This window comes from Penaeus vannamei, chromosome 2, assembly GCF_042767895.1.
Source record: "Penaeus vannamei isolate JL-2024 chromosome 2, ASM4276789v1, whole genome shotgun sequence".
NCBI classification, from domain to species: Eukaryota; Metazoa; Arthropoda; class Malacostraca; order Decapoda; family Penaeidae; genus Penaeus; species Penaeus vannamei.
Window position 1 is genome coordinate 30,209,484 of NC_091550.1, and position 12,500 is coordinate 30,221,983.

At 47.3% G+C, this 12,500-nt stretch overlaps 1 protein-coding gene across 1 annotated transcript in view; it reads right to left on the reverse strand.

Annotated features, from left to right (window-relative positions):
• The window catches only part of LOC113823101 (uncharacterized), a gene marked incomplete in the record, with an annotated part of 25,089 nt that overhangs the window by 480 nt on the left and 12,109 nt on the right, over nt 1–12,500 (reverse strand). The window contains 5 exon segments of the mRNA XM_070131885.1: nt 1–274; nt 507–700; nt 1,265–1,420; nt 3,182–3,319; nt 6,572–6,913. The exon segment at nt 1–274 is cut by the window's left edge and continues 480 nt beyond it. Coding sequence (XP_069987986.1) covers nt 121–274; nt 507–700; nt 1,265–1,420; nt 3,182–3,319; nt 6,572–6,913 — 984 coding nt within the window.

Genomic DNA, 12,500 nt, shown 5'->3' on the forward strand with positions numbered 1-12,500 from the left:
TGTACGGCAAGGCTTCTGTCAATCGCTGAGGGACAAAACGTACATAAATACATAAATAAGCAAACCGTATACATGTTATAAAACAGTGTAACAACGAAATCTTTGGTAAAATCGGGCCATCTATTGACCCCCACGCTCGCTAGGAAGCCGTGGGTCCTCCTGCAGATCCTGACGGCAATGCGGGAAGGACTTCTCGCAATCCTCGCCCCGGCGGCCAGCGGCGACGGCCTTCAGGTGGTCCTCAGGGCCCGCCGCTCCCTCGGCCAGTGTGTTGCTGCGGACACAGAGGGACTTGGCTTAGGAGGAAGGTGCTAGGAGGAGGAACAATAGATAGTGAACGAAAAGAGAGAAAATACATAGATAGATAGAGAGGTATTACCCTTACTGATAAATTAGGAAGCAGGAAAACTCATTCCCCAGCCACCGTGCAACCTTTTAACCCTGCCCTCTTCCGGGCCAACTGGCCCACCCAACCAAAGCCCTGCGGAGGCGCTGCTGATCCTCACCTGAGGAACTGCAGGGCGAGGCGCGGGGCGAGGGAGAGCGACTGCTGCTGAGCGCTGATGCGGCAGAGGACGCGCTGGAGGCAGTGCGGGTGGGCGTCGCCAGACAGCGCCCGCGTCGCCTCCAGGAGAGCCGGCACCGCCTCGGCGCTGGCGGCGGCCTGCAGGTCACGCCCGCCGCCCAGCAGGGATACGACCTGGCGGAGTTGAGTTACAGGTAATCTCTCTTTCAGCAGCGTTGTCAATATCACTGTGCTATCATCCTTATCATTAACGTTATCATATTCATTACCTAATGATTAATAAATCATCATTTTGGCCTGTTATCACCATTAGAATTTCAATAACAATAATAATGAGGATATTAATTTTGTTAATGATAATGATAATGATAAAAATGATGATATCGTTATTATCATTATCAGGGAGGGAGAGAGGGAGAGAGGGAGAGAGGGGGAGAGGTAGAGAGGTAGAGAGGGAGAGAGGGAGAGAGGGAGAGAGGGAGAGAGGGAGAGAGAGAGAGAGAGAGAGAGGGAGAGGGAGAGGGAGAGGGAGAGAGAGGGAGAGGGAGAGGGAGAGAGAGAGATAGATAGATAGAGAGAGAGAGAGAGAGAGAGAGAGAGAGAGAGAGAGAGAGAGAGAGAGAGAGAGAGAGAGAGAGAGAGAGAGAGAGAGAGCATGTGCTCATGGGTGTATGTGATGTGCCTTCAAATACCAATTCAGGGAGAAATTCCCGCACCCAGCTCCAGCGATGCCCTCACCTTGGCCGCCATTCCACCTGCTCCCTCCTCGCCCTCGGCGTTGCGGCCGAGGAGGTCTCCGTACCAGGCGTTCATGCCGCGAGTAAAGCGCCGGGAGCGCGCGCTGCGCAGCGGGTCCTGCTCCTCCGGCCGCTCCCCGTCGCCGCCCGACGGACTCTGCAACACCAAGGATATACTTATAGCCTCCTTGTGCAGCAAGAGCTCAATGAGCCTGAAGACCAAGGCAGCACCGCAGAGCATGGCCTTCGCCAAAGCAAAGTCAGGGACGAGACGTACGGGCGACAGCGTCGGACAGGAACCAAAAAGAATGAACGGAGCTAGCAAAGATTCAGTTACTTAGAAGAGGGAATGTGTGCGTATATTTCATAAATAAAAATAACAAGCGTTAAGAAAACAAAGACGAGACTCGGTATAGCAAATATCAAATATATGAGAAAAAGCTCGGTGGAAAGGTGACATGAAATTGTTTGATTAAAGTTGTGGAAAGCCTATGCAAATCAAATAACCAGCCAAAGGCAGGTGTAAATGCCTTAGTACAGGAGCCAAGGGGCATTTTGGGGGTCGAGAGGGCCCCTAAATCACTCACTTGATTTTTGTAGGGGGGGCTCCTGGGACACCTTTTTCAGTGTTTTGTCTGAAAAGGGGAAACTAGAATAGCAATAACTTTTGAACTAAACAACATATAGTCATGTAGCTTACATATAGTAAGTAGCTTACTCATTTTGTAGCTTAGGAAGGAAGCTACAAGATGAATGTAAGCAGGACTACTCAAACCAAAGGTCAAGGTCACCAGAGGTCAAACAATGGTGAAATTTAACACGTCTCAAATATAGGGCCTTTTGACTTGGACATCATACATGAAATGGAGAATCTTTATGTATTCTTAAATATTTTGTGTATTAATACAGGGCATATAACAAGAAAGTTTTTTTTTTGTTTTGTTTTAACTAGTATGAACCTGTACTGAAATACATTCAAGTCTCCTGTTATTTGTGCTTCATGTCATAAAAATGCTTCAACGGGTCATTGCTTTCAGCTTCCATCACACGATCTTCGACTAAAATTATAAATTCTGGTCATGTTTTTATCTTGTCTGCTATTGGCAATGGTGCAAATGCCCATTTAATTCATAATATATTTGGCAGGGGTGTAGTTAATGGTGGGGCAGGAGGCACATGCCCCCCGGGAGTTACGAAAAATGTGTATTTCATGCAAGTATTGGCCAAAAAATTGTAAAATACTGTACTCTAAATGATCTATTACATCCCCATCACCAAAAAGAACTAGATATGCCTCTGTTTACAAGGTGACCGCAACACATTTCTGTTTAAAAAGGGTAGAGTAGGCTTAAACGCTAATGGGGCCATTATTTGACCTCTGGTGACCTTGACTTTTGGTTTGAGTAGTCCTTCCCAAGCTACAAAATGAGTGGTTATACATGACTATATGTTGTTTAGTTCAAAAGTTATTGCTATTCCCCTACCCCCAATTTTATGCATCCGAGGGTGCTGACTTTCCAGACAAAGCACTGAATAGCTCCATTAGTGCATGTCCACCCTCGCTAAAAAAGGTGTCCCAGGAGACCCCCTACAAAAATCAAGTGAGTGATTTAGGGGCCCTCTCGACCCCAAAATACCCCTTAGCTCCAGAATTACCTTAGAAATGCCCCGATCAAAAGCGGCAATAAAGAGGGCATTAAAAAGCCCGAAAGGAGGGAAAAGACCAGGGAAAGTAGCATCACAGGAGACGACGGAGCCATCGTGGAAGCAAGGCGAGCCAAACTGTTCATCAACTGTCTTGAAAAATGTCCTAATAAGAGGGCGGCGACGCATGCGCGTGACTCCCCGAGCGAGGCCGGCCGCGCGGGCCACGAGCGCCGCGACGCCGCCGCGCGGAGCCCGCCCGCAGAGGACTCACCGGCAAGGATCGGCGAACCCGCATAGGACTCGGGTCTCGCAGGAAGTTCATGATGGAGGAAATCATCTTGAGGCGCGAGGTGAGGAAGCCGCCCACGGTCATGGCCGCCTCGTCACGTCCGTTGCGGTCGATTCGGTTCTGCTGGAGGAAATCAGAAGCCATGGTTTTGCTGCAAGGGAGGGAGGGAGGGAGGGAGGAGGCAAGGGAGGGAGGGAGGGAGGGAGGGAGGAGGCAAGGGAGGGAGGGAGGGAGGGAGGGAGGAGGCAAGGGAGGGAGGGAGGGAGGGAGGGAGGAGGCAAGGGAGGGAGGGAGGGAGGGAGGGAGGGAGGGAGGAGGCAAGGGAGGGAGGGAGGAGGCAAGGGAGGGAGGGAGGGAGGGAGGGAGGGAGGAGGCAAGGGAGGGAGGGAGGGAGGGAGGGAGGGAGGAGGCAAGGGAGGGAGGGAGGGAAGGAGGGAGGGAGGAGGCAAGGGAGAGTGGAGGCAGGGAGGGAGTGAGGGGAGGAGGAAGGGACGGGCAGGAGGGAAGGGAGGGAGGGAGGGAGGAGGCAAGGGAGGCAAGGGAGGGAGGGAGGGAGGGAGGGAGGGAGGGAGGAGGCAAGGGAGGGAGGGAGGGAGGAGGCAAGGGAGGGAGGGAGGGAGGAGGCAAGGGAGGGAGGGAGGGAGGGAGGGAGGAGGCAAGGGAGGGAGGGAGGGAGGGAGGAGGCAAGGGAGGGAGGGAGGGAGGGAGGGAGGAGGCAAGGGAGGGAGGGAGGGAGGGAGGGAGGAGGCAAGGGAGGGAGGGAGGGAGGGAGGAGGCAAGGGAGGGAGGGAGGGAGGGAGGGAGGGAGGAGGCAAGGGAGGGAGGGAGGGAAGGAGGGAGGGAGGAGGCAAGGGAGGGAGGGAGGGAGGGAGGGAGGAGGCAAGGGAGGGAGGAAGGAGGCAAGGGAGGGAGGGAGGGAGGGAGGCAGGAGGCAAGGGAGGGAGGAAGGAGGCAAGGGAGGGAGGGAGGGAGGGAGGGAGGGAGGAGGCAAGGGAGGGAGGGAGGGAGGAGGCAAGGGAGGGAGGGAGGGAGGAGGCAAGGGAGGGAGGGAGGGAGGAGGCAAGGGAGGGAGGAGGCAAGGGAGGGAGGGAGGGAGGGAGGGAAGGAGGGAGGAGGCAAGGGAGGGAGGGAGGGAGGGAGGGAGGGAAGGAGGGAGGAGGCAAGGGAGGGAGGGAGGGAGGGAGGAGGCAAGGGAGGGAGGGAGGGAGGAGGCAAGTGAGGGAGGGAGGGAGGGAGGAGGCAAGGGAGGGAGGGAGGAGGCAAGGGAGGGAGGGAGGGAGGGAGGAGGCAAGGGAGGGAGGGAGGAGGCAAGGGAGGGAGGGAGGGAGGGAGGAGGCAAGGGAGGGAGGGAGGAGGCAAGGGAGGGAGGGAGGGAGAGAGGAGGCAAGGGAGGGAGGGAGGGAGGGAGGGAGGGAGGGAGGAGGCAAGGGAGGGAGGAGACAAGGGAGGGAGGGAGGAGGCAAGGGAGGGAGGGAGGAGGCAAGGGAGGGAGGGAGGGAGGGAGGAGGCAAGGGAGGGAGGTAGGAGGCAAGGGAGGGAGGGAGGAAGTAGGGAGGGAAGGAGTGAGGAAGGGAGGGAGAGAACACATAGTTGGACCAATACACATGTATTGTTTTATGCTTTGATGTTTTAGTGTCTTCTTTAATCATTTCAAAATAATAGTCACAACTGGAACATGCTCTCGACGTTAAATTATGAGAAACAGACCTATTCCACAAAAGTCTAAAAAACTAAGCAATTGTCTTTTTTGTCCCTATGATGTGTATTGACGAGTATAAATCTAGATTTTTTTCAGAGAGCAACGCTGTTATAAATGAACAGGACATGATATGAATTGACGTAAGTTATAATGGTAATTTACTTTCATTTCGAAAGTAATTAAATGCAAATAAGGCTTCACACCAGGATACTTCCTTAACAAAATACTAATTGTTCTCAGTTCATTTAAGACATTTCGTCATGCGAGTTGTGACGTAAAAACTATAATTCAGACTCAATGCAGATGAATATATATAGGACAAAGGAATCGACGAATAATTCTAAAGATTGAGGGTATTTCACAACACCGAATTATGATATTGTGATATAATTTCCAGTTGTATCTTTATACCGCAATCAAAACATGGGGTCGTGAGCCCATTCGCTGTCATGCAAATGGAGTTCATGATCTTCAACTCCATGAACCGACCATACTCTTGTGCGCTGCATTCCTATACACATCTGAAGGGAAGCTAAAGGTAAAAGAGGAAACTAGCCTTTGGTATAAGGACGTCCTTTACCAACAACTGAACAACGAAAACCTTTATCAACATATTAAGGAAACACATGCAAGGCCAAAATAATATTTAGAATCATTATCCTTCTCTTTAATAATTGTAAAAGCAAAGCAGGAATCAGTAATGAAAAAGAGTGGAGAAATGTAAAAGTGTATATAATGCACTTTGTGTTTCCGACTGACTGACTCTACTAAAATAATCATATAGTATTAATACAGATAAGACAAAAAGGTAAAAAATTTGCATAGAGGCAAAGGTACCTAAAGAGTCTCATCTCAATTGATAATTTCGTCAACTACTAGCTGGGTGAAAAGATGGACCGCTGAAACCTTTAGACACGTCAGACTAGCAGCCGCCTTCATGTTGCCAGCCCACGCCCACAGTACTCCCACAGCAGTAGCTAATAATCATAAGCCACACATCTCTTTCGTAGCTTAGGTGCTTAGTTCATTAACTGTGTCTGTGTACATGACCAGCCATCCTTCTACAGTTTAAAATCAGATTTGTTAATTCTATATGATGTGAAAATTGGGAACATAAATGTTTAAATGATTTCAAACCACTTGCACTGTTAAAATGGTGCTTGTATTACATTTTGGTAATATCAAATATCACGGGCCCTTCCTTTGACTTTTTATGTTGATCATAGTATAAACATTCGGTATGTGTAGGTAATATATGGCAGCTGCCCATAATGAGATAATTGCTAATACAGCCCACTAGCTCCCTGGATATGGCCTACACACACACACACACACACACACACACACACACACACACACACACACACACACACACACACACATGCACATACACATACACATACACACACACACACACACACACACACACACACACACACACACACACACACACACACACACACACACACACACACACATATATATATATATATATATATATATATATATATATATATATATATATATATATATATCACAGGGAAAAAGAAAATCTAGTAAAGTCGCCATGCAAATGTTTCCAAATTGAATATATATAGTAGACAAACGTTGATATGGATTCCCAGTTTCCAAGCAATGCGAGAAAATGAGTACAAATAATGACACTGACTCACCTTCCTGACCAGTCCAAGCGCCTGCGGGAGTCGGATGAAAAAATCCTCGAAGAAGGAGAGGCGTCGCGCGCTCGGGTTTCGGTCGGACGCGACTTCCAAATGCTCGCCCTCCTCGGACTCCGGGGAGTCCGAGAGCTTCAGCTTGTCTTCCTCCAGGCTTTCCACGGATTCCAAGGGCGTCGACTGCTCTTCGTCCAGGGATTCCAGGGACTCCAAGGATTTCAGCTGCTCTTCGTCCAGGGACTCCAAGGACCCTAAGGGCTTCAGCTGCTCTCCTTCCATCGCGTCCTGGAGAGTGGTAAGCGATCGTCGACGGCGACCGTTGTTGTTCTGAAGGACATCCTGAAAAAGAGCTTTCATTGTAACTTCCATGAAATATCCAAAGGGGAAAACTCGCGCCAAACCGCACTGAGCCGAGTTGTGAGTTGACGTGAATGAGCATTGAGAGGGATGAAAGACAATGCTTATTTTCAGTCAAGAAATATTTCCCAAAGGGAAAGGATGCCATTCCTAATGCCTCAGTGGAGAATTTATCTGTGAGAAAATAAAACATTACACAGGAAAATGGAAAGTTATCACATTCCCAGTAAAAAAGTAGTTTGCTATGAATCGAAAAAATGGTGTTGATTATATTCTGAAAGAGAAATTTCTCTAAAGAGAAATTTGAGATGAAAACCAAGAGGAGCTTAAAACCCCAAACATGGTAGAGCTGAAACAGTTTATTGTCAAAAATGTCTTGTTCAGAATGGCGCCCGGAATCCTACGAATAACATAATATTATGAATACCGTCAGGATTCTAAAATTCTTAGTGAAATAACAGACCTACTTCAATCACACACAGAACTTAAAACAATGAGCCGATTTTAACCTGGCCTCTTTCAGATCTGCTGATATGGGAGGAAAATTAGCCTCGTTTACAGACAACAAATCTGTTCTAAAATCAAGCCATAAACAGGCGGAGAAAATGAATAAAGGGCCAAAGCACGCCCTTAACCAATCACTGTAAACGCAAAAAAACAAAAACAAAAAGAAAACAAATCGACAATAACAATAATAATAGTGTGAATTTGTACGACTGCAAAGGAGAGCCCAATGATGGCGTGGTCTGAACACATGAACCTTCTGACTAAAACGACTGATTTGAAGAGAATCGGCTGCACACGAACTATAACAGGAGCCCCAACCCCAACCTCACGAGCTATAACAGGAGCCCCAACCCCAACCACACGAGCTATAACAGGATCCCCAAACCCAACCACACGAGCTATAACAGGAGCCCCAAAACCAACCACACGAGCTATAACAGGAGCCCCAACCACACGAGCTATAACAGGAGCCCCAACCACACGAGCTATAACAGGAGCCCCAACCACACGAGCTATAACAGGAGCCCCAACCACACGAGCTATAACAGGAGCCCCAACCACACGAGTTATAATAGAAGCCCCAACCCCAACCACACGAGCTATAACAGGAGCTCCAACCCCAACCACACGAGCTATAACAGGAGCCCCAACCACATGAGCTATAACAGGAGCCCCAACCCCAACCACACGAGCTATAATAGAGGCCCCAACCCCAACCACACGATCTATAATAGAAGCTCCAACCCCAACCACACGAGCTATAACAGGAGCCCCAACCCCAACCACACGAGCTATAACAGGATCTGAGGAACAAGGGTTTCCTTTCCGCGTCTCCACTGCTAGGGACCCGCGACCAGCGCTCGAAACCTACAGCTCAGTTGACCCAACACACTTGACCGGGGCCCACGGCCCTGACCACACCTCTCCTTAGGGGCGCTCCCCCACGCGCGCCCCGCTCGGCGCCCCTCTTGGGCTTCCTTGCCCACAATAACCCGCGCCACGCTACCTTCCAGCCATCTCCTATCAATAAACAGCTGAACCAGAATTGTGTCTCCATGAACCCACCAAATCAGGGCAACACAAAACCCCTGACAACTGGTGGCAAGCGGCGGATGACACGAACAACAAGCCTCCGAAAAACTGTAAGTACACCATTGGCAATTTCCTTTTCTTTCCCCTTTCTTCGCCTATGTGTGCATGCCGTTTTATACAAGTGCAGTGATTTTTTTCAAATATCTACTAAAGTGTTCGTGCACAGTGCATTTTCTTCTTCTTTCTGTTATCTACCATGTTTTCTTTTTCTCGTCATGGTAGATCGTCGCTTTTTTAAGGGAATCAATCCCCATTTTTATCACTTGCGAGAGTGCATTTTCTTTCTCTGGCGTGTTTTTTCTAACTCTCATGCTAGCCTAGTTAGCATAAATCGTTAGCAATGCTTAAATCTTTCATTTATGTGGGTGAACTAGGCCGTGCATTTTTCTTTAAATTAATCATACTAAGCCACGTGGCTAGAGTTACAAGCATTGCCATATATTTGGTATATTTTCTTATTCTTATTATCTTCCAGTGTATAAACCGACGCTATATCGACGTTAATTTGGCATATTACTAAGTGCATTTATTTAGGCTCGGTTTAAATATGCATTTGTGGGATATTTTGGAATATTTAAATAATTTACTTAAATTATGCACAAACTTTTTCTCTTTCCCGACGCTTCCCACCTATACCCGTTCCTTACACTCCCGCTATTACTATCACTACCATCCTAAACCCCCTCCCTCTCTCCTAACCCCCACCCGTTAATCCCCCCTTCCTTTCTACCTATTTTCAATATTTCTAGTCCGCTAGTGTTATTTTTTTTACAGCGATAAAATTTTATATTTTTTCTTTTCGTATCTATATTTATACAAAAACAGTGTGCCTTGCTCATTTGTATGTTTATATGAATAACTTTAGTAGTATTTTTTTATATATAAAGTGTTATATTCGTTTTATAGTGCGAATGACCTCACATGGTTGTTCAGGTGAAATCAAGTCAGGTCCTATAACATTGTGATTTTATCATTATCCCGTTATCAACGTATTTACGACAGAGTGATGAATTTACTTCCGGTTTGCATGAATATATCGGGAACTATAATAATACTAGCATAATTCAACGAATTGTTTTTACATTATTATTATAGTATATTTGTGCATATTCCGAAGTATATTTCGATAATTATTCGCCTTCTTTATAGATATATTTTTTTCTTTAATTATTCATGTTCATTTATCTGTAATTTGATTATTGTGTACTTGTTTTTCACAATATTATTTAGTCTCGTATATACTAGCTCTTGCTATTTTAACGTATATTTGGTTAATGACCTCACTTGACCTTACTCAGGTAAAATACCCCTCCCCACCATCTGACTTCGCACAACTTAAATTACATTCAAGCTATTTGTATGTATATCTTATTAAGCTATCTCCGTGTTAGAGATTGATTATATTATACAGCTACTACGATTTCATATTGTTCTTGATTTTCGTTTATCTTAATCACGAACCTCACCTCATCATTATTACATGGTCCTTGGTGACGACCCCCAGCTGGGTATGGACATGTAATTAGGTTAAGATAATTAATGTTAAGTTGTTCTGTACGTGCAAAGATGCACACATCGCAAGAGGCGATCTACGCGCCGCGCCGCGCATTCTTATCGCTATACGTGAGATTTTCGCTGGTATTCCCCAAGGTGGATACCCAATTGCAGTCTGCGTATGAGCTGGATGATGTGTCCCTTCTACGGTTGGGTCATCACGTCATCACCTTCCTCAGGGAATTTATTTTAAGTATCATTTACAACCACGAGGGTTGTCTTTCGGGTCAGTTGTCTCAGGGAAGCTGACCCAAACCAGTCACCGTTTCATTCATTTTACGTACTAATTAAAGTACCATTTTTATGATTTCGCATAGTAGTTGATTAATATTGAAATTAACGTAAGTTTTTTGTTATTAGTGTGAATGTTTTTTTTTTCGTGCAGTCAGATCGGTGATTATTTTCATTAAACTCAACTTACATTGCCACCCCCGCTTACATACCTGACCCTCCCCCCCCAATCTCCATCCATACCTCTTTTACCTTAGCCTCCCGCCCACCCACTCCTCCTCCCCTTCGCTTATTTCTTCCAACTTCCACCCTTCGCTTATTTCTTCCAACTTCCACGCTAACCTATTCCTTTCTTACCCACTCTCGCCCTTACTTTAACACATTACTAATGACTCTAAAAAACTAAAATATATCTATCAACATTCTATTTTCTTCTCGTGTGCTATACTCTGACTACTCATTTCATAACTCCCACTCATTAAATTAATCAACTCGTCTACGCACTCACGCAGCCACATTCGCACATAGTCCCGCAGAAACCCGTTAATTGCACAAGAATTACATGCGTACTGTCTCCGGATGATAATCGACTTGCGCCAACCGTGTATTCTTATCTTGCATTACGTTTTTCCGTGCAAATGTTGTCTTGAGGAAGTATATTTTGATGTAATGAGTCGCTCCCGAAGTATAAGGACTGCATTACCTGTTTTCATTATTGCTTTGCCTCAAATTGTTGTTGATGACGTGTGATATACTAGACAACTTCGTTGAATTGATACATTTACTATTAGTCAGACGTATACCGTATGCACTATTGCACTGCACACTTCTGAACTCTGCATTGTTGCATTTTTTCTTTTTTCCAAGGAAGTTCGTCGTTCAAGACAAGTCCTTGCGGACTGCGACACCTTTTGCTTCCTTTGTAGTTCTGCACAATGCTTATCTCTCGTAGATTTTCATCTCCTGCTATCTGAGACAATTGCAACTCAAGCAAGTCCTTGCGGACTATTGCAATTGTCTCCCTAAGCATGTTCCTCTGTCTATCCTTGGACAGTGAATTATTGAAAAAATATAATAAAAATTGAAAATTCATGAAAATATTTGTAATAACAATCTTTGCAATCTGATATATCTTGATTATATTATCTTGATTACGGCCCCTGCTATAACACAACCCCCCCCCCCCCTGTTTGCCCTCCTGTTTCTCGCCCTGTCTCTGCCTCTGGTGTGCTTTTTTTTCAGAGCCAGCTTCATCCCGTCGGGGGCGACGGTTAGTAGCGTATGCCGAGCGATCTGAGGAACAAGGGTTTCCTTTCCGCGTCTCCACTGCTAGGGACCCGCGACCAGCGCTCGAAACCTACAGCTCAGTTGACCCAACACACTTGACCGGGGCCCACGGCCCTGACCACACCTCTCCTTAGGGGCGCTCCCCCACGCGCGCCCCGCTCGGCGCCCCTCTTGGGCTTCCTTGCCCACAATAACCCGCGCCACGCTACCTTCCAGCCATCTCCTATCAATAAACAGCTGAACCAGAATTGTGTCTCCATGAACCCACCAAATCAGGGCAACACAAAACCCCTGACACAGGAGCCCCAACCACACGAGCTATAATAGAAGCCCAACCCCAACCACACGAGCTATAAAAGGAGCCCCAACCACAACCACACGAGCTATAAAAGGAGCCCCAACCCCAACCACACGAGCTATAACAGGAGCCCCAACCACACGAGCTATAACAGGAGCCCCAACCACAACCACACGAGCTATAACAGGAGCCCCAACCACACGAGCTATAACAGGAGCCCCAACTCCAACCACACGAGCTATAACAGGAGCCCTAACCCCAACCACACGAGCTATAACAGGAGCCTCAACCCCAACCACACGAGCTATAACAGGAGCCCCAACCACACGAGCTATAACAGGAGCCCCAACTCCAACCACACGAGCTATAACAGGAGCCCCAACCCCAACCACACGAGCTATAACAGGAACCCCAACCCCAACCACACGAGCTATAACAGGAGCCCCAACCACACGAGCTATAACAGGAGCCCTAACCACACGAGCTATAACAGGAGCCCCAACCACACGAGCTATAACAGGAGCCCCAACCACACGAGCTATAACAGGAGCCCCAACCACACGAGCTATAACAGGAGCCCCAACCACACGAGCTATAACA